The 22,302-nt window shown below is 41.9% G+C and overlaps 1 protein-coding gene across 1 annotated transcript; it reads left to right on the top strand.

Moving 5' to 3' along the window:
* The first annotated feature begins 411 nt into the window (after window positions 1-411).
* fbln7 (fibulin 7) lies at window positions 412-22,100 on the top strand. The gene is made up of 9 exons (XM_084076899.1): window positions 412-566; window positions 3,360-3,522; window positions 6,245-6,342; window positions 7,513-7,591; window positions 14,011-14,136; window positions 14,935-15,072; window positions 17,577-17,714; window positions 19,474-19,612; window positions 21,679-22,100. Exons 1-9 carry the CDS (start codon window positions 492-494, stop codon window positions 22,049-22,051), a joined length of 1,329 nt encoding a protein of 442 aa, XP_083933025.1. The 5' UTR covers window positions 412-491; the 3' UTR covers window positions 22,052-22,100.
* The last annotated feature ends 202 nt before the right edge of the window (window positions 22,101-22,302 follow it).

Here is a 22,302-nt window from a genome sequence, read left to right as displayed (position 1 = left end):
TTAAGAGTTGTATCACATCCCTATGAGGCCCGTTGCGTAACAGGTGTAGGCGAGGAGACCTATCTATTTATTTGAGATATATTAGGCCTACTTATGCTTTGCGAAAATCTATCTGATTATTTGCTCAATTTAGTCGATTTAATTCTCATGTTTAGCCAAGATTCGCCTCGAACAGGCTGGGTGACTGGCTCTGAAACAGGAGGGATCCGAGGGAATAGTTTAATTTATTCTTGTTGAGCTGGTGGGAGGGATTTTCCTGGTGGCTTGTGGATGGGGTCTGGTGGTCCAACCTGTCTCAGAGTCAGACAGGGGGGCGCATCGCATCTCTAACACTGAGGCACCTGAGGAGCATCTTCTCCAGTCTGAGGACTAGACCAGACCAGGACAGGACATAGAGACATTTATACACTTGTTTTGTTTTGGACTAAACTGCTCTTTGGGGAAAGAAAAGATCAATCTCCACGTTATAACCGAACTTTCGTCCTCCAGACATGGCACTGTCACTTCAACAAAGCTGTTTACTGTTGCTGTATTTGGGAATCATCCAGAATTGCCATGGAGTACAGGTTAGTAGGTTAATAACAACTCTAAAACGGGACAAATGACCACGTTTTGAGCATTTTCTCTTTTAACGTTTAGATCTTCCAAACTTCTTTGCTATTATGTAACAAGGTTTGGGACTATTATAGCCTACATGTGCATTAAATTATACTGTGACTGTCTGGTAGGTACAGCATTTTTATTCTCTAGTTTTGGAAGATTATCCAGTCTTTATCCAACCCAACACTTGGCTGTATGAATCATTAATGTATAGACTGCAGCCAGCTGCAGTCACAAACCAATTGATTTTGGCATTTATTTCCAGAGGTATGTTATGTTATGCCATTGATTGATGAATCCTCATGTTGGTCAGCTGGTACACATTTCACATGATGCCTTGTTTTTTTTCTCTGTGTTTTTTTTTCTTCCCCTTTTCCTTTTCTTTTTTCAAACGTGTTTTCTTCCTCTTCATTATGGCCTTGATCTAAATGTGTTGTTGACCATTGTTGTGACAGGTGGCCCGGCTCAAACTGCATACATACATCATGAAGAATGTATTTTTCAAAGCCCTAAAGCAGTGGTTCGTTCTCAAACCTTTTTTTCATTTCGAGGACCCCCAGTTTGGTATGAATTATAGGCATGTAACAGTCTGTAACTCTGAGAGTGTACAAATGGAACCAAATGGACCCGTACGGGTCCATTTGGTTCCATTTGTACACTCTCTCAGAGTTACAGACTGGGTATGGGTCCATTTGGTTCCATCCTAGCAATCATTTAGCTGGGGACCCCCTGGAACCATTGGGGACCCCCTGGAACCAAACCAAATGGACCCCTGGAACCATTGGGGACCCCCTGGAACCACCCATTTTTGTTCCATTTGTACACTCTCAGAGTTACAGACTGGTATACCATGGTTCTATTTTTGGTTCCATCCTAACTATCAATCATTTAGCTGGGTGGGGACCCCCTGGAACCCCTGGGGGTCCCCGGACCCCACTTTGAGAACTACTGCCCTAAAGGCAGTTAATTGAACAAACCCACAACAGGGTAGAACAAAGAATGTAAGATATGCTTCTTCCTGGGACATTCTTCTTCCAATGAGCTCGTGATTAATGAACTTTTCTCAAAGGATTTAGTGGCTGGTTCTCTCTCTGCAGAACTTTGGAACGTTGGCTAATCGAGCCCCGTTTGCTCTGAAGTAAACTGGCACACGGCTATTTTGAATACAAAGCCTGTCCATTCAGGATTTGTTTTTTAATCTGAGGAGGCAGTGCCTTCTCCCACTGCCATGCAAAATATACACAGGAACCAGCGGTGGTGGAAGAAGTACTCCTATTTTACCTGAATAAATGTAGCAAAACCACAATGTAGAAGTACTCTATTACAAGTCCTTTATTCAACATTTTACTTACAAAGGTTTTGACATCAAAATATACTTAAAGTATACAAAGTAATAAATAGCCTACCCATCATGCAGAATGGCCCAGATTTCCTGAGTTTCTTACAAATTTGTAAAAAACATTTCAAAAATTGCAGATCTACAAGCTCACAGCGCTCTACAATGTGACGCGTTGTGAGCTTGTGATCGACTATTTTCGATTTTCCGAAGTAATTGGTTGATGTATGTTTTGAAATACTAATCTACAATGTAGCTACTAGTATCTAAACAGGAAGGTGCCAAATATTGCAAATGGCCATAGTGGAGTAAAACGTTGAGTAAAAGTACCTCAAAATTGTACAGTACTTGAGTAAATGTACTTAGTTACTTCCCACCACTGAGGAGGACCAGCGCAGTGGACTGAGGTCTTGCTGACATCTGCCAGACAGCTTTTGTCCAGCTGTGTCTGCCACTGGAGTTGGTGTAGTTAGTGGAAGGGGGTGGAGAGATATGGCATAATAACATCTCACATGCCACTGCCACAAGGTCTGCTAGAGAAAGTGGCTGGTGACATCGCCAATGACAGGAGTTCCCAAACTGTTCAGTTCCAGGGCCAAAACATACATTTGGTGTCTCCCCCGGGAGTCCCTGTGACCAAAACGTACGAAACTATGAAGCCCTATTTCAAAAATAGTGAAAATAGCCAATACGCAAGTTAACAATGCATCGCTATTTGTTTAAATGTTTGGAAATGTATAGAATTAATTTCTGGAATTATTTTTTGGCTGTCCTGATGAAGGTCTAATGACCGAAACATTGAATAAAGAGCAAATCTTCTTTGCAAGTTTCTGACAGTGTGCAGGTCCTATTCTTTCATTTAACAAATCAGAGATCTCCTCCTAAATGGGATTCTTTTGAAAAATGTTTCTGGACATTTCTTCTTGTCCAGAAAAATCTTTGTAAATCTTTTGAAATACTAAAAATGATAGGAAACTAAAAACAAAATGGGATATTTACTTGTGACACATAAAAATGGGTCTGTGACCCAAAAATGGGTCTGACCCAGATTGTTTGGGAAACATTGAATGATATTTCTGCTGGTTATGATGATAAATCATGGTGAGGTAGGCTATACAGCAAACAGATGCCACCATTTGGGGATTGAGGAGGTTTTTAATGACAAGGTACACCAAAGGAAAATCTGTTTTGTAACCATAGCCACCGTTTGTCTAGAGGTCATTACATCACCCTCCACAGCTGCGTTTTATGTCGACTGTTATACCTTCCATGTTTCATATTTTATGACTTGAGCTTCAACACACGCTGAGCAGTAATGGATTCTTTGGTCCTTTGCTTGTTTTCTTTCTGATGAGTCATGTCATTAGTGCTTTGCAGAGAGAGCCTCTTTTAACCATTTAACCGTACATGCCTTCATTCACAGAACTGTATGGACAAGCACCAGGTTACTGGGGTCCTCCGTCAAATGGAGAAGTTTCTGAAAGGCCAGGAGATGAGGTTCACGGAGGGCCTGCGCATCATGAAGTCAAAGCTGGCAGCGCTGCAGAACTCAGTCTCTAAGCTGCCACAGGCGGACCAGTCAGCTGGTGAGAAATCTAAGAATTACAATGCATCATCATCAGCATCATAATTATCATTAATCACGGTCACTGTTTCTTATATTGCGTATTGAAACACTTGTTTCCAATGTGGTCCGCAGCCTCTGCTGTAGCTTTGTGGACAGTTCTTGGCAGGAAGGCAGAAACTGATATGTTTGCTGATACAGTGCATTCACCGCAACAAAGCCTTGGCAACGTGAAGCAGATAATAGTGAATTCATTTGCTCCTGTACTACTGGTTCTCAACGTGGGGGTTCCAGGGGTCCCTGTTTAAATTATTAACCAAATGATTCATTGATTGATTGATGTACTTTATTTAGTAAGACATGAGAACAACAGTACATGGAAGTACAAATTCACAATACAAGGTCTACTAAACTGGAAGACTCATAAAGCACTGAGCTTGTTTAAGATGAGATCCCCATGCACACAAATCATGATGACATATAAGAGACCTGTATGGACCTGTATGGGTCTCGAACTCTCAGAGTGTACAAATGATTTGTGCAAATGATTTGTACACTGAGTTAAATTAACACTGAGGATTTTACAGTGTAGATTAGGGTGCCAGAAATCAAATCAAACGGGGGTCGGTGGCCTATAATGCATTATCCAAACTGGGGATCCATGAAATTAAAAAGGTTGAGAACCACTAACTTTACAGGTCAGTATTTGTATGAGAGGTATTACTGTAAATCCTTGGAAGAAACATGACATTCTTTGTTTATCCAGAGAAACTTACAAAAACACTGTATTTAGTAAGCTTAATTGAGAGGTCAAACTAATAGTGCCAGGGACATTCTTTTTTTAAATAAAAGTATCAGCTAGGAGAGGAAAGCCGAGTAAAGGCCCATTCACACCGAGCACTGTAACCATAACAAAAAACAAAAACTCACAAAACTCTGCTTGGTCAGGGGCCATCGCCATGCTGGCTTGTGGTGGACATTTTGGTAAAAATTCAGTTTTTGCCACAGACATACAAAATGAGTGGACAATAATATTACCAGAAACGCATAAAGAGCTAGCCCTGAATGACCATAACAGGTCTGTAACTCTGAGAGTGTTGAAATGGAACCAAATGGACCCTATAAGGGTCCATTTGGTTCCATTTGTACAACGCTAAGAGATGAGGTAGCAGGACAGTTTTGATGAATATAAAGGTAAGTTAGGAAGGAAAATATGGAGGTAGAATCTAATAGGGTGAGAACTAAGTCATCTTCTTCTTAGTTTAGTGTTGTGCAGTGTAAATTTAATTAGTACAGTACATTGTTTTATTCTCAATCAGCGTAGCTTCCTTACGAATTTACTTCTAGGCATCAGTGTGAATATCTGTATAATCTGACTATCTTAAATCTACTGTACTTTTCTCCTGGCCTTTTCACTTACTAGACCGATGCGGCACCGGGCCTGCTCGGGAACGATGCAAGTCGAGAATGATGCAAGTTGGAAATGCATGCTCCACCCTGTTATGCAATCCCCGGTGTACCTGTTATCATTGTACCCGTTGTACCTGTCGGTCTGTCCAGTCCCTTATGCCCAGTCAATCCCTTTTAGGCGGCAGTGGCTCAGGGGTAGAGTGGCCGGTACAGCGGCCGGATGGAAAATGTGAGGTTCCCAGTTCGATCCCGGGCTCCCTCAGAGTTAGTGTTAGTACTATATAAAGGTGTATCGGTGGGATGGGCAGTTCTGGACAACCGCCTCGACTCTGGGCGCTGCACTTCCTCGGGTCGTCTGCGACGTGGGCGCCCAGTTTGAAGTCGGCCGGTCGGTCGGACAGTTCTCGAGATACGTGAACTACAAACACTCACACAGAAATTTTGCGCATTTATCGTCGGATTATTGTATCATTTAAAGTGGCAAAAAGTTCAAGGCAAGCAAACCAAACATGAAATTCATTCAAAGGCACTGTGAATATAAAGCACGGAAATTGGAATGTAGTAAATTCCAAAGTAGTGTAATCTGATTTCTTAAATGAACCATAGCATAACATTTGACCGTTCCTCGCTACAGTTCTTCCCTCACAACGTATGACCAGTTCAGTTCTCTGCTGGACTTGAACCAAGCATTCTGGGCTGTTGTTTCCCATGAAGTTTCTTCTCTCCACATGCCGCTCAGTGACACGTGCATATCCTCAGGCACACCATGCATGCCACAGGATGCAGGAAGACTTAGGCAGTGGTGGAAAAAAGTACTCACATTTTTCACTTAAGTAAAAGTATCAATACTGCAATGTAGAAATACTCTGGTACAAGTAAAAGTCCGGAATTAAAAATTTACTTGAGCAAAAGTACAAAAGTATTGGTATCAAAATGTACTTAAAGTACCAAAAAGTAGAAAGTAGCAAAAGTAGAAAGTACCAAAAGCATACTTTTTAATCTAATCTGCTCTGAGGAAGGCTGCGGCCGAAACACGTTAGCGTTCACTTCTCGCAATAAAATGAGAAACCACATCTGAGCCACTGTCTTGCAGTATTATATTTTTGGAGAGCCGCTTTTTCCACTTAGGTGGTTTTGTTTTGAGTAGAAAGTACCCATTATGCGGACTGTTCCGTTTCACAAGTTTTGAAATCTTTTGAAAATAGCAGATCTACAAGCTCACAATGCGTCGCATCGCGACGCATTGTGAGCTTGTGAACTTGTAGCTCAGCTATTTTCAAATGGCCGAAAATGTACAACCCTCCCTCCGGTGGTGTGTTCTCTCTCCCCCACAGCTCCCACCAGCTGCCCGTCCCTGGAGGCTCCTGCACACGGACGCAAGTTTGGATCCAAGTACTATGTGGGCCACGAGGTCCATTTCACCTGCTCCCAGGTGACTGTTCTAATACATTACTTCTTTCAATTAATCAAATTATCGAAAAGCGTCTTTTATTCTATAGGCTACCTACTGTATATGTATTTTGTCTTTTTTTATTCAAAATGTCAACGAATCTATTAAGCACTTTAGTGCTATTTTATAGTTGGCCGCACAATGGTGTGGAGCAAAAATAGCGAAAATAGCTGTTGCAATGTGACACGTTGATCAGCTATTAAAAAAAATAAAAATAAGCTGCACTGTAACTTTCCTCTTCCACCCCGGATTTGAACCCGGTTTCCTGCGCAAGTGCTAATTCTTTTTTTTTTTACCATTGAGCTAATAGAGCCTGCCTGCTTACTCAGGGGATGCATTGAATCTTGACCATCAGGTCAAAATTCGTGTCAGATCCTGTGTCTACGGACGAATCCACAGAGCGGCAATCATAACTGCGGTGTCAAGCGGGTGCCGCTCCGCACCGCGACACCCCAGCTACAGGCAGCGCTCTGTGGATTCGTCTATAGGTGAGACATGACCTTTGACATGATGTAAAACAGTGGTTCTCAACCTGTGGGTCGGGACCCATACCCACATGATTTTTGGGGGGTCTCCAGATGACAGTAAAGTGACAATTTAATGACTTTTAAGACCTTTTTAATACCTAAAGAATTAAATGAAGAAAGATCAACAAACTATAATATAAAAACTGGTCAAGCATTGCCCAAATGTCAAATGATATAAGAAAGAGGCAAATATTGTGAAAATAGCTGATCTACATGCAAGCTCACAGTGAGATGTAGATTGTAGATCGGCTATTTTCACAATATTTATCTGTGGAACCAAGTCAAACTAAATGTAATGCTTCAACTCCTACCATTCCAAGTGCTTGTCAGGGTGGGGGTCCCCAGTTAAAAAATGATTATTTTGGGGGGTCACAGCCTGAAAAGGTTGAGAACCACTGATGTAAAATGTCTCAATATAATAGATGATAGAAGAGCAGGGAGACAAAATACAACCACCCCAATTGTAGTTAATAGAAGTTATATTGTATTAATATATTTTTTATTCATAAAAAAAAAAGTCACCGCTAGTGCCGCTATGAGTGAAACCTTTGGTCGATTATTAAAGGAATATTTTATGATCCATAATTTTGTTATGGATATAATACTGTTGCACCGCTGTTCCCAGGGCTACCACATCGTCGGCCAGGGGTCGCGTGTCTGCCAGGAGAATGGAAGCTGGAGCGGGGTCAACGCCGTCTGTAAAGGTGACGTCAGGGTGTCTCAGAAAGCCTTCCCGAGCCTCATAAAGCGCCGGGACTGTAAAGTGGGCCGATGTCATCATCAGGACCTAACACCTAGCAATTTAACAACTAGTATCGTTTCACACAAAATCACAGTTGTAAAATATATTACGTCGTAAATCTTCACGATTACCGTATCGTGTAACTCAGTGGTTTCTCAAAGTGCGGTCTGGGGACCCCCAGGGGTCCTTGAGTGAGTGAGCCACGGACCACCATTTGATGAGATTTATGCCTTACAGACCCAAAACTTTAAATATTTTGTTATCGTTGGATGAGATTTTGTCTACAATTCGATGCTGAATCAATGTTGGTACCATAGGAGAGATAACAGGCAACATTGATCAAAATAGCAATTATTTCATTAAGTAATGCAGATGTTTAACAATAATTTAACTCTTGAGAGCGTAAAATGAAACCAAATGGACCCTTACGGGCTCTCAAGAGTCAAAGATCTAAGGGTTCAATTGGTTACCAACTCTCCATCATTTAGCTGGGGACCACCTGGAACCCCCCTCAAGGACCACTGGTGGTCCCCGGACCACTGGTTGAGAACCGCTGGTGTAACCGAACGGGGGCTGTTTTTGTATTTGTACGTTTTGAGGAAGGAGAGGAACGTGTTGTCTCAACTTTTATTGTAGTGATTCTATCATAGGATTACGAATTTAGAAACGTGTCGCATCGCGACGCGTTGTGAGCTTGTAGATCTGCTATATTCAAACATTTTAGTACATTTTTATACCAATACTTTTGTACTTTTACGCAAGTACATTTTTAATTCCGGACTTTTACCTGTAACAGAGTACGTCTACATTGCAGTGTTGATACTTTTATTTAAGTAAAACATTTGAGTACTTTTTCCACCACTGGTCTGTATCCATTGCCACTTCCCAGTGAATCAGTGGAATGCCATGAGGCTCATAGCATGCTATGTCTGCCACATTATTCAGTCTGTTGGGGGTAATAAAAAAAAAGGAAAACGCTGAAAAAAATCCCCATTCAGGGTGACCTTGGGCTCGGCGGCCGAACGCTGAATGCGGGGTTGAAAGAGACGGCGTCCCGTGAGCCCGGAGGGGGGGCTCCCCTCCTCCTCCTCCTCCCCACACAAAACAGATAAGACAGGGCGAAGAAAAGAGTCCATTATTTAGTGGAGGCTGGGGGCTCCGAGCACACAGTGAATGAAGGCCTCGTTAAAATGGCATTAAATGTCCTCCAGAACACAGCAAAACACCTGTACCGCATTCCACTGTGGGGCGCCCCCCCCCCTCCTCCTTCTGTCTCCATTCCTACTGTACAATAACCAGTGGCAGACAGTAACACAGAGTAGGCTACATTTACTTGAGCACTTGCGCTTAAGTACATTTTTTGAGTGCCTGTGCTTTACTTGAGTGTTTCTGTTTTTGGGTGCTTATGGCCAGTGGTGTAAAGTAACTAAGTACATACAAGGCTATTTGAAAAGTACCAGGGCTGGGTACTTTGACTCAAATTACCCAGCCCCGGTACTTTGACTCAAAGTACCGGGACTGAGTACTTTGACTCAAAATACCGGGGCTGAGTACTTTGAGTCAAAGTACCGGGGCTGGGTACTTTGAGTCAAAGTACCAGGGCTGGGTACTTTGAGTCCACACATTGTAAAATAAGCGGGGCCCCGGCTGATTATGTTTCCTGGGCTGTGTGACTGGGGGGGACGGGGGGCTTCCACTGGACAGGGGGTTAGGTCCACACACTATGCCCAGGCCATGGTCCCATAGCACGCAAGTATGCTAAGCATGCTATTGATAGCGCCTTCAGCCTTCGCAGCTGGCGCGCCTCCAGACATTGTGGCACGCTCGCTTCACAATGTGTGGAGAGTAACTAAGTACATTTACTCAAGTACGATGGTAAATTTACTTTACTTGAGTGTTTCCATTTTTAAAATATTTGAATGTCCTACTCCACTATCATCTCAGAGGCAAACTTTGTACTTTTTACTCCACAAACATTATTTGACAGCTTTAGTTACAAGTTACTTTGCTTTATTATTACAAAACATACAGAAACCACTTTAGTCCTATTTTGCTTTGGCCGTTTATATATACATTTCGGCCATTTGAAAATAGCCGATCTACAAGGTCACAATGCGTCGCGATGCGACGCATTGTGAGCTTGTAGATCTGCTATTTTAGATTTTAGATTTGTATACATTTTATACATTTGAAAACTTGTGAAATGGGACATTCTGCATAATGACTACTTTCTACTTTTGGTACTTTAAGTACATTTTGATACCAATACTTTTGTACTTTTACTCAAGTAAATTTTGAATTCCGGACTTTTACAGAGTATTTCTATATTGCAGTATCGATACTTTTACTGAAGTAAAACATTTGAGTACTTTTTTTCACCACTGGCCTGAGGCCTCCAGGACATTCCAAGTGGCTTCAAAATGTGTGCAAGTTTGTTGACACTGGTGTTTGAAGAGGGCCAGAAAAGCAGCCAACCTGCACAGTATTATCTCTGTTCGGGTGCTTTAAGTCCATCCTAATAGCTCTAAATTTAGCCCGTGGCTTGAAAAGCAGTGATTGATACAGAGTGGAAAACATTGATGTCTAAAGAAAGCCTAAAAATATCCAGGAGAACGAAGTGGGCCCTTTTTTTATGTGTTGTGCTCATGTAGGAGGAGGGAGCCCTGGGCTAGCAAAACAAACAGTGAAGTTATGGAATATCCTAGCTGTGTCGGGCAGAGAAAGCTTGTATCTCCGTATTTCAACTTTTTTATGTTTTTGTGTCACACAAAGGCAGCAAAAATAGCAGGTCCACAACGTGCCGGGAGCTTGTAAATCCATGTGGGATTTAGAAACATCGATCAAGAGCTTGTGACTAAATAATAACTACATTGGAATGGATCCATTGAACACAGGGGGCCCTATTTTCGCCGGTGTCTTATACCCATTATCCCTAAATTTCCCTAAAATCTACAAGCTCACAACGTGTCGATGTAGATCGGCTAGTTGAACTATTTGAAATGTTTTTAAAAATTGTTTAAAAAAAATGGCAAAGAAGTTTAGGGATAATGGGTAGGGCACCAGCGAAAATAGGGCCCAGGTTATTTTTTCCATTTCAGGAAAGGGAACGGTTTTGGACAAGGTTTCCACCCGAAAGGATAAGAGGATAATATCGTTGCTGTCGGGCAGAAAGCTCCTATATGTTTATAATTTTTGTAATAATGTTTTTCATAAATGAACTCCCTACTACTTGATCACACTACAGCGTCACACAAAAGCATCAAACGTAGCAGATCTACAAGCTCGAAACGAGGCGCATTTTGAGCTTGTGGATCTGCAACTTTTGCTACAGTATATCTTTTTTTATTTGAATCCTGAAAAGTAACAGTTTTGGACACATGAGGTTTCCATCCCGACAGAGACGATACATACAGTGGCCTCAGAGCCGTGGCCTCGGGCGTCTGAGTTGAGCAGGGGGGCGACCGTACCGCTCAGCTCCCTCAGTCATCACTTTTTATAACGTCTAGCAAGCTCTTAGTGCTGGCTGTGACAACAATGGTCATGAGGCAAAGCTACAGCTATTTGTCCATTTTGATTCCTGCAGCTTAACAGACTAAACAAGTTTAGGGCAGGCACAGGAATGTCTCTGGGATCTACAGCAGCTTGTAGTCCGTCTTATGTTTGGTTTTCAGCACGTCGGCGTCTCCGTTTAACCAATTAGGCCTTATTTTACACTTTGATGAATGACGGTTGTCACTGACCCCAAACACATTTTGTCCGTTTGAAAATAGACGATCTACAAGCCACAATGTGTCGTGATGCGACACATTGTGGTCTTTCAAAAGATTTTTATCAATTTTATACATTTGAAAAACTTTCATTCTGCCTAATGAGTACTTTCTACTTTTGGTACCTTAAAGGAGGAGTTCACCCAAAAAATGACTTATTTTCTATCAATTGCACACCCTATGAAGCCTTGAATCCATGGATTCTTTTTTGTTTTTGTCGCATTCCTAAGCTAATAATTTTATTCCCGTCTCCTACCGTCTAATGTATCCGGTAGGAGACACAAAGTAGATTATTTGTGTCTCCTACCGGAAATACACACGGTCATCAAATTATTGTCTTATGAATGCCACAAAAACAAAAATAAATCCATGAAATCAAGGCTTCATGGGGTGTGTCATTTTTTGGATTTTGATACCAATACTTTTGTACTTTTACTCAAGTATATATATATGTTTTTTATTGTGACAGAGTATTTCTACATTGCAGTATTGATACTTTTACTTAAGTAAAACAATTGAGTACTTTTTCCACCACTGGCTTTGACAACAGGTAATCAAATGTTTCCATAGTTAAAATGGTGCAGAAGAAGAGAGGGGTGATTTATATTGTAATGGCCATCAGCAGGGGAAGCAGAGGGTCTCTAAACGTACTGAGATGTCTTCAACCTGCTATTATGGTCATCATTTTACTGTTGCTCCACACTGTCCACCTCATTGAAGGTATTCGCACTAAAAACATTGAATTCCCAACATTGTTTGGGAGTGGAAACTACAGCATATTTTGTGAAATAGTATGAGCGAGGGTTTTTACTGTGAGAACTTGAGAAGTATTGCTAAAAACGTGAAGAATTTTAAAAGGATCTTGGGCGGAGGTGTTGACAGCCAAAGACTTCACAGCCCCTCATTCTGGCCATGAAAAGGAACCTCAAGTTGACCTTCCATTGAAAGTAATATATCAGCTACCTTTGGTGTTTAATTCACTCATGACTGTATTTCCTTTCCTCTATATTAGTCTGTGAGTGTACGGACGTATCAAGCAGTGGTGGGAAAAGTACTACATTTTTTTACTTAACTCATTGAGTGCCAGAATTGCCAGAATTATTTCAGAATGATGTTGTCCCAGTGCCAGAGTTTTTTTCAAGTAAACATTTTTTTTTTCAAAAACACGTCAAACACGTCATTGGCACGTTGAGCCATAGCGGTAAAAACATGTGAAACACGTTAATGGCACTCAATGAGTTAAGTAAAAGTATCAATACTGCAATATAAAAATACTCTGTTACAAGTAAAAGTCCAGAATTCAAAATTTACTTGAGTAAAAGTACAAAAGTATTGGTATCAAAATGCAATTGATGTACCAAAAGTAGAAAGTACTCAGTATGCAGAACGTCCCATTTCACAAGTTTTCAAATGTGTAAAATGTCTAAAAATATTTTGAAAATAGCTGATCTACAAGCTCACAATGCGTCGCATTGCGACGCATTGTGAGCTTGTAGATCGGCTATTTTCAAATGGCCAAAATGTATATAGGGCTGAAGTGGTTAATGTTATGTATGTTTTGTAATAATATCCAAAATCTACAAAGTAACTAGTAACTAAAGTTTTCAAATAATTGCAGTGGAGTAAAAGTACAATATATGCCTCTGAGATGTACTGTAGTGGAGTAGAAGTAAAAGTACAAAAAAATGGAAATACTCCAGTAAAGTAAAAAACTAAAAACCTCAACATTGTACTTAAGTAAATGTACTTTCCACCTCTGCCGAGAACAATACCGCACGAAGGAGGAGAAATATGAATCATTGTGTCCATAATAAACGATGGTACCAGCATCTCATTCTTCAGTGTCAGTTATCGGCCCTTGGGCAGAACCCGGTCTAAACCACAACCCCAGGTTGACCCAGGACAGGAAGGATAACACGGCCCTCATTCACTTCATCTGTATTCTATTACATGGGACACACAACGCACTCCACCAGACCTTCTGTTTCAATGCATACCGATCTGACCCAGTCATCATTTGTATTTTTATTGGAGTGTTGTATTAATATATTTCCTCTCATGTGAACAGTCCCTCTGAAGTTAGACTTTGAGGAACGCTGCCTGCATGCGTTGTATTAGGGCAGGAAGGCGATTAACCAAAAAAATCCACCGAAACCCACTTTGAGAACCAATAACCGGCTTAATCTTGCTTAAAGGGATAGTTCACCCGACAAATGACTTTTTTTTTCGATTAGTCACCCCATGGAGACTTGAATTCATGGATATTGTTTTGTTTTTGGCGCAAAAATGTTAATAGATTTTTTTATAATCAACAAATATAGCTATAAAATATGAACCACTTAAGCTCTGTAATATACATTGTTGTACAGTTGTCGTTGTATGTGTAAAATTAGAAAAATATTGCCGATCTACAAGCTCACCGCATGCGATCGGCTATTTTCACAATTTGTTAAACAATCGTTCGTTAATCATAATCGAGAGATAAGACTTTGAAATAATGGTGATATTGATATTGAAGTCATATCGCCTAGTCCTACTGTCTACTGACAGTTAGACTGTGAGTACCTCTGTCTGTGTATACGTTGTATTGAGAACCCTCTACCCATGCCCACAGATGTGAGTGAGTGTGACAGCAACCCGTGTCAGAACGGCGCGACCTGTGTTGAAGGGGTCAACCACTACAAGTGTACCTGTCCCCAGAACTGGACTGGCTCTCACTGTCAACACCAAACCCAGACAGGTCAGTGACATAGCCCTGAAACATGACTGTCATGTCATGTCATATGATGACAGTCATGGCGCAACTTGTTCCTGGTTTTGGAAATTTCTCCATTTACAACCGGTACATCTACATAAACGTTCAGATTTCAAATATAAACTGCTGCCCCCAAGGCCATGGATGTAGGGTCTAAGTACCCGTATCTTCGGTGTTGTTAAAAAAAAGCATTTTAATCCAATCGGCGGCTATTTTGTCTATAGTTATGATGTATCAGAGTGCAATACACCTCCCAACCGATAGCATACTGTATGAAGGATTTTTTTGAGAAAATGGCCACCGATCGGATTAAAATGTTTTTTAGTGAACAATACGGAAGATAGGGGTACTTAGACCTGGGCGTTTTAACTTGTTACATCCGTGGCCGTGAAGTACCGTAAGCACTTTATATTTGAAATCTGAACGTTTATTTATGTAGATGTACAGGTTGTAAATGGAGAAATTTCCAAAAACAGGAACAAGTTGCGCCAAGTTGTGACAGACGAGCATCGTGTGAACCATGGCTAGTCAGTGACACAAAATACATGTCTACTCTGCGCTTCTTCGTTGTTAATGTCTTTCTATAAATGTGAATTGACCCAATTCTTCCAATGCAGTGGTTTCTCAACCATTTCTGGATCAGGGTCCATGCATGCACTTGAAAAGCGTCCACGGCCCACCCAGATTGGTGGTCCGCGTAGATGGATCGTGTTATGTTGTACTGTATGTGTTACAGGGTGAATGGCATAAGCTATATCTTGTACTTTTGGTCTTGGCACACAGCGCCACCAGAGTGGAGTGTAATGAATGACCCAGCGTTCAGCCGCAGACCCCGCTGTGCCAAGGTGGACCGGGCTCAACACTGCAGCTGTGATGCAGGCTTCCACATGAGCGGAACCTCAGACAACAGCATCTGCCAGGGTGAGGAGGCCTGAATATCTGTTTGTTTAGTGTTTGGTTCGTTTTCTCCAGGTGAAAGGATATGGTGGTAAATTCTTTCAGTGGTGGAAATGGGCTTTCATATAAATGACAGCGATCTGTGAAGCTGTGAGTTATAAAATACATGTGTTCTCTATAGAGGTTACAAGCTGATTAGCAGATATTTAGGTCACTGTTAAGTTGCTTTTTAGATGGATTGGATTTGGTAAAAAAATAAATCAACATTTGGTGCAGTCATGAAAAAATGCCTTGACTTCATAATGTTGATGTGGCTGATAATCCAAAGATGAGACACTGTCCTTGAGGAAATGAATTAACCTTTTGAGTTGGAAATCCGTTATACCGTGTTCACACTAGCAGATACAAAGCTATTCAGTCTACCATTCAATGGAAGCCAGAGACATGAAGACAACAAAGCGACACCCAACGTTTGTAGCTGCTACAAAATCTGCAACGTGACCAAGTTGTGCTGGCTTCAACTGCAGCTACAAAGCTACAAAAAGACCCAGTGTTGTTTTACCATTTCAACTCTCCTTCGCTCTCCACACAATTCCTGCTTGTAATGGGTGGGAAACTAATAATTTTCCCGTCAGCCAGTTTTGTTTTCTTTTTAACCCCAGGCTTTATATTTTCGGACGCTTGCTGATGTCAACAAGCGTGTTGATCAACGCTTCAACACAGCGACACATCACAGATACACTGCATCGCTTTGTATCGTTGTATCTTTTGTATCTGTCAGTATGAACACAGCAAAGAGTACACATTTCCATGTTATTTCAAATACTCTATGTTTCCTACAGTACAGCAGATCCTACACATTTTCTCCCTCTGTCATTACTATTTTCACACACATTTTGTATTAACTCTTTGACTGCCAATGATGAGATTTCTCGTCATATTTTGCTACGGGTCAGACTGCCAACGATGAGATTTTGTGTGTTCAGTGGTTTTACGCTAGATTGCGCTGTTTGCTAACACATGAGTCACCATTTGACTCCCAGTGAAGCAAAGAAGCAGCAAATCACGTGAGCAAATCACGGCAAAAAAAAAACACATCCACATTCACTTCCATTCTAATGCAGGGGTCTTCAACGTTTTCAGGCCAAGGACCCCCTAGCTGAGAGAGAGATGAAGCAGGGACCCCCTCTATATCGTATAAAATTGTGTTTCAAATGTTTTTGTTTACCTGGTATGTTCTTTTTTCCCTTCACACACCAAACACCTCTTTGCCAAAAATAGCAGATCTACAAGCTCACAACGCCTCGCAGCGCGAGGCGTTGTGAGCTTGTAGATCTGCTATTTTTAGCTGAAGTTCTCCTCAGAAAAGGGATGCTATAGGTTTCAAGTGGTTAAGGTAAAAAAAAAATCATATCACACAAAGATTTGGCGGACCCCTTGTAGTAACTCTGAGGACCCCCTGTTGAAGACCCCTGTTCTAATGGATTTGGAAAAATTGCCTTTTCTCTGCTTTCCGTTGCTTTTTGGCGAAAACAACCTACATTCAAATGCCCATAACTATGGAATGGATTATCACGGAGGCACAAATCTTTTTTCTCCGATTCTACAAGACCCCCCTACGTCTTTTAAAGCGGTCGGCGGGTGGATCGTTATGTTCTATGATTTTTCAAAGGTTAGTGAAAACACTGGGAAATCGCTGGCAGTGGCTTATAGCAAACTATGTTTTATTTCTGGCAGTCAACGTTAAATTATTAAATTCAATGCCTGGGTCTCCCACATGGGAAACCAAAAATATATATCGAAGCTCTCATCATCCAAATGGGAATCCCCCCACCTTGGCAACGGCAGATGTTAAGGCTTCTCAGGGCTTCTCTGCTATACACATGGGCCATGTGAACAGTGTTTACCGTGCTGTAAAGTAACTAAGTACATTTACTCAAGTACTGTACTTAAGTACAATTTTGAGGTACTTTTACTTTACTGGAGTATTTTCACTTTTTTTTTTTTTACTTCTACTCCACTACATTTGATCTCAGAGGCAAATATTATACTTTTGCTCCACTACAATTATTTGAAAACTTTAGATTCTAGTTACTTTTTAGATTTAGATTTGTATTACTAAACATACATTAACCACTTAAGCACTATATATATTTCGCCTATTTGAAAATAGGCGAAATCTACAAGCTCACAACGCGTCGCGATGCGACGCGTTGTGAGCTTGTAGATCTGCTATTTTCTAAATATTTGAAATGGGACATACTGCATAATGAGTACCTTTCCTTTTGGTACTTTAACTATATTTTGATGCCAACACTTTTGTACTTTTAAGTACATTTTGAATTCCGGACTTTTACTTGTAAACAGAGTATTTCTATATTGCAGTATTGATACTTTTACTTAAGTAAAGAAATTTAGTACTTTTTCCATGCACCACTACACATGGGTCATGTGAACATGTGTTTATATGACACGTGTACATACATACATACATGCATGTCTTCCTCCTCTTTCCCCTCTCTCTGCAGATGTCAACGAGTGTGAGGTGTACCGGCTGGACCAAGGAGGGAAGCTGTGCGTCCACGAGTGTGTGAACGTCCCGGGCTCCTACCACTGCTCCTGTCCCAGCGGGTACAAGCTGCTCCTAGACGGACGGAGCTGCGAGGGTGAGCGAGAAAAAAACAAGACAAAGGGTTTCATTCATTCACACACACTAGGGCCCTTTGGCGGGCGGGCCGGGACCCCCGGCTTAGTCTGTAACATCAGAGAGAAATTATAGCTATGATTTACTTTGTGAACCCATTAGCTCACCACAGTTAACCCATTCAGACCGGGAAGGCATCTGTGTCATTTTTTTAGAATTCTGTTGGCTATTCAAAAATAGCAGATATACAAGCTCATGGCGCGGCACCGAGTGCCGCACCATGAGCTTGTAGATCTGCAATTTTTTGGGGGGGAAAAATCGTGAAAATGTGTGCAAATCTTTGAATACATATATGTTTTTTAAAGCGAACATTTTTGTGGGATACCACAAATGTCCTGTTTTTTTTAAACGTATGTTGCTATAATATCAGTGGTTCTCAAAGTTTGTCCAAGGACCCCCCCAAAATTATATGTATTTCGCCACGGACCCCCCCCCATCTCAAAATATTTTGTTCCAGGGACCCCTCCCAGAAGCAAAGATTTGAGTTACAAAGGTTCGCTTTAAAAAAGATGTATATATTCAAATATTTGCACAAATCTTCACGATTAAAAAGAATAAATAGGAGAAGCTTGTAGATCTGCCAGTTTTGAATAGCCCAAATAAATCTTATAGTCACACAGATGCGTTTCCCGGATTGAATGGGTTAAAGGGATGAGGAGGGGTTGACTTTAAGCAGTGGACGGACGCCTGGGTTCCCGCGGAGGAGGTGTCAGTCAGTCAGTCAGTCAGTCAGCCTCGCTTGGCCGGCGTCCCGTCTTTCATTTGCACCTCTGTGAAGCTTAACGCTGCCTTGCCAGTGGAATGAGTGACCTCACCCTTTTCCTCCTGCAAAGAGAAGGGATCTCCAGGACAGGATGAGGCGTTTTTGGGGGGGAGAAGACTAAACTTAAAGAACCCAAATAAACAATCACACACGTCCGACCCCCCCTATTCCTGGACTGTGGTATAACTGCAGGAAGCCGGGATGGCAGTCAAGCAGAAATTGTCCACTGTCAGGGTGGAAACCTTGTATGTCCAAAAAACCTTACCGTTTCAGGACATTTTAAAAATAACCTGTGTTCCAACGGGTCCCAATGTAGTTACTATAGTCACAAGCTCTTGATGATGCTTTCAAATCCGTTAAGACCGGGTATGCAGCTCTGTCATTTTAGATGTCTTTGGCTATTAAAAAATAGCAGATGTACAAGCTCATCAGCTTGCTCTGCTATTTTTGAAAAATCGTGAAATCTTATATATATATTAATATATATTCTTTTAAAATGAACATTTGTAAAACACTTTGTTCCAGGGACCTGCAGAAGCAAAGATATGAGTTACAAATGTTCGCTTTAAAAAATACATATTCAAAGATTTTTCAAAAATAGCAGATTTATATATCTGATATTTTTGAATAGCCAATAGAAATTAAAAATAATACACAGATGCGTTCCCGGATTGAATGGGTTGTCAGGTTCAGTATTGACACATTTTAACCACATTCACTTTACAAACTTTTCAAAACTAGCAAAAAAAACAACAATATTCAAGCTTGTAGATTGGCTATTGTTGCGAGACACTCTAGGTACGACAAAGTAGAACATTCATTTAAATGTTGAAACATAGAGTTACGAGGTTTCAGCCTCGTAACAACGAAACCGTGTCTCTCCTCCCTTCTTCTTTCCTCTCTCTCTCTCTCTCTCCCTCTCTCATTCCTGCATGCCTTTTGCTCTTTTGTCTTCCAGATGTGGACGAGTGTCTGAGCCAGCAGCACAACTGTAGTGAGGGGACGACCTGTATCAACACAGGGGGGGGATTCCAGTGTGTCAACCCAGAGTGTCCCCGGTCCCACGGTGACATCAGCTACGTCAAGACATCACCCTTGTAAGTGGGGATGCAAAAACCTCAACTTCTAGTGTTTCATTGTTCTGGATTTCATAGATGTTATTTTGTTTTGTCTGCTCTGTGTGTATTACTTATGCTCGTCGTCATTGTATTAAAACCAGAGCATGTCATCCAAACAGTCTAAACTAAATCCTCATCAAGTCCTATAAAGAATACGGTAGCGCTGTCTGTCGCCTCACAGCTAGAAGGTCCTGGGTTCGATTCCCGCAGGGGACACTGTGGGCGCTTGGGGGTGTGTTCTCTCCTCCGCTTCATCAGTGCCCATGCCCTAGGTGGGGTTGGCGAAAGGGCCTTTCTGTGTGGAGAGTTTGCATGTTCTCCCCGTGTCCCCTAGGGTAGGTACCCTCACAAATAACATGCAGTAATCCTGGTCTCTATACTGCCTGATGGAGGGGAAAGGCACTGGTTGGAATAACGTGTTCCTTCGACACGTTCTACCGGGGAAACTCCCCCCTGTCAGGTGATAAGAAGCGGCTTGCTAGCTCCTCATGCGTTGAAGGAACCATGAGCTCAGCTTGGGGCTCTCCCCAGGCTGGCAGAGGGAGAGTAGCGCCCAGAATTACATAGGCAATTGGCACTGGGTGAAAAAATAGGTTACAAATCGTGGGATAAAAATTAAAAAACAAAAAATACTATAAAGAATACATTAAATGTGTGTACATTAATTCACCCTCAATTGCTTTTTCAAGTTGCTTTCAAGTTGCTTTCAAGTTGCCCTTGAGCAAGGCTCAACTCTTCCCAGGAAATTGTTCATTGGCTGAAAGTAGACCTAACTGGGCTGCATCCAGATTGGAATAAGTCTATTACAGTGAACCATGTCCTTGTTGAAAATCTGCTTGCATACTCAGCCAACTTTATTTCAATCAATAAAAGTTTTATTTTATTTTATTTTTTATCTGTACTTTACTAAAGTCCAAACAGTTAGAAACATCGTAACTTCCAAGTGTTTTTGGCTTCATTCTAACATTGCATTTGCCAGTCATTTTGCAAACAGCCTCGTTTTAAGGGCATACATACAATGCAGTCCTGTCAATGTGGTGCAATACTGCTCTGGCTGCTGCCAGCTGAATGAGGGAACACGTTGGCCAGGGAACTAACTGGGCATTACATGTTCTTCTGAGAGGAAAAGCAACATGATGAGATGCAGGATCAGTCAGAAGTTCACAGGGCCTTTCTGTGTGGAGTTTGCATGGTCTCCCCGTGTCCCCTAGGGTATAGGTACGCTCACAAAAACATGCAGTAATCCTGGTCTCTATATACTGCCTCCCCCTGGTCCTTTCCCCGCCTGATGGAGGGGAAAGGAACTGGTTGGAATAAGTGTTCCTTCCATGCGATACGTCCTACCGGGGAAACTCCCCCCTGTCAGGTGATAAGAAGCGGCCTGCTCACTCCTCATGCATTGAAGGAAGCATGAGCTCAGTTAGGGGCCCTCCCCAGGCTGGCAGAGGGAGAGTAGCGCCCAGGATTACAAGCTTAGGCATTGGCACTGGGTGAAAAATAGGGGTTACAAAAATCGTGGGATAAAAATATATTTTTAAAACAGGTTTAAAGCTTACTGTGATCAGAAAATATATGATTGTTGACCTATGTTAGAGCGAGAGACCGGGAACGCATCTGTGTAACCAGTTAAACCATTATTTTATACTTTGGCTAAAAATAGCAGATATACAAGCTCATGGCATCTGCTATTTTCTTTTTGACAAATCCTGAAAATGTGCGCAAATCTTTGAATATATATATTTTTAAAGCAAACATTTGTAACTCAAATCTTTGCTTCTGGGGTTCCCTGGAACTAAATATTTTACAAATGTTTGCTGTAAAATATGTATATATTCAAAGATTCGCACAAATCTTCACGATTCTCTCAAAAATAGCAGATCTACAAGCTCATGACACAGATGTGTTCACGGATTGAATGGAGTTAATTGAAAAGGTTATCGATAGAATAATTGAATAAAAAAATAATATTTGTATAGTTGCAGCCCACTATTCATCGTTTATGTATTTTCTTTGTGTGTTTGGCTGTTTTTCCGTTGTTCCTCCAGCCAATGCGAGAGGAACCCTTGTCCCATGGAGAGCCGTGCCTGCCACCTGGCTCCCAAGACCGTCTCCTTCCACTACCTGTCCCTGCCGTCCAGCCTGCAGACGCCCGCCACCCTGTTCCGCATGGCCACCGCCACGGCGCCGGGCCGCACGGGGCCCGACAGCCTGCGCTTCGGCATCGTGGGGGGCAGCCCGCGGGGCATCTTCGTCATGCAGCGCTCCGACCGGCAGACCGGCGAGCTGATCCTGGTGCAGACGCTGCGTGGACCGCAGGACATCAGCATCGACGTGGACATGTCCGAGTACACCGACCGCACCTTCCAGGCCAAACACGTGGCCAAGGTCAACGTTCTGGTGTCGCCGTACGGCTTCTGAGGGAGGGGGGGGGGGGGGTGACTTCCCTTTCAAAGTGGAGAAGAAGGACGTTGAGAGAGAGAAGAGAAGTACGCTGGAGGAGTTTATGAAGAGAGTGCAGTTGGTGGGAAAAGTACTCAATTTGTTTACTTAAGTTAAAAGTATCAATACTGCTATGTAGAAATACTCTGTTGCAAGTGAAAGTCCGGAATTCAAAATTTACTTGAGCGAAAGTAGAAAAGTATTGGTATCAAAATGTACTTAAAAGTACC

The sequence above is a fragment of the Gymnoscopelus microlampas genome (assembly GCF_963454915.1).
Source record: "Gymnoscopelus microlampas genome assembly, chromosome: 13".
NCBI classification, from domain to species: Eukaryota; Metazoa; Chordata; class Actinopteri; order Myctophiformes; family Myctophidae; genus Gymnoscopelus; species Gymnoscopelus microlampas.
This window is presented reverse-complemented; position numbering and strand designations above follow the sequence as displayed.

Excerpts from the sequence above, each read along its gene's own strand:
- fbln7 (XM_084076899.1), top strand. The coding sequence starts at position 492 with ATGGCACTGTCACTTCAACAAAGCTGTTTACTGTTGCTGTATTTGGGA. Across the intron at positions 6,343-7,512 it reads TCCATTTCACCTGCTCCCAG|GGCTACCACATCGTCGGCCA; the intron begins GTGACTGTTCTA and ends CGCTGTTCCCAG. Across the intron at positions 19,613-21,678 it reads TACGTCAAGACATCACCCTT|CCAATGCGAGAGGAACCCTT; the intron begins GTAAGTGGGGAT and ends TTGTTCCTCCAG.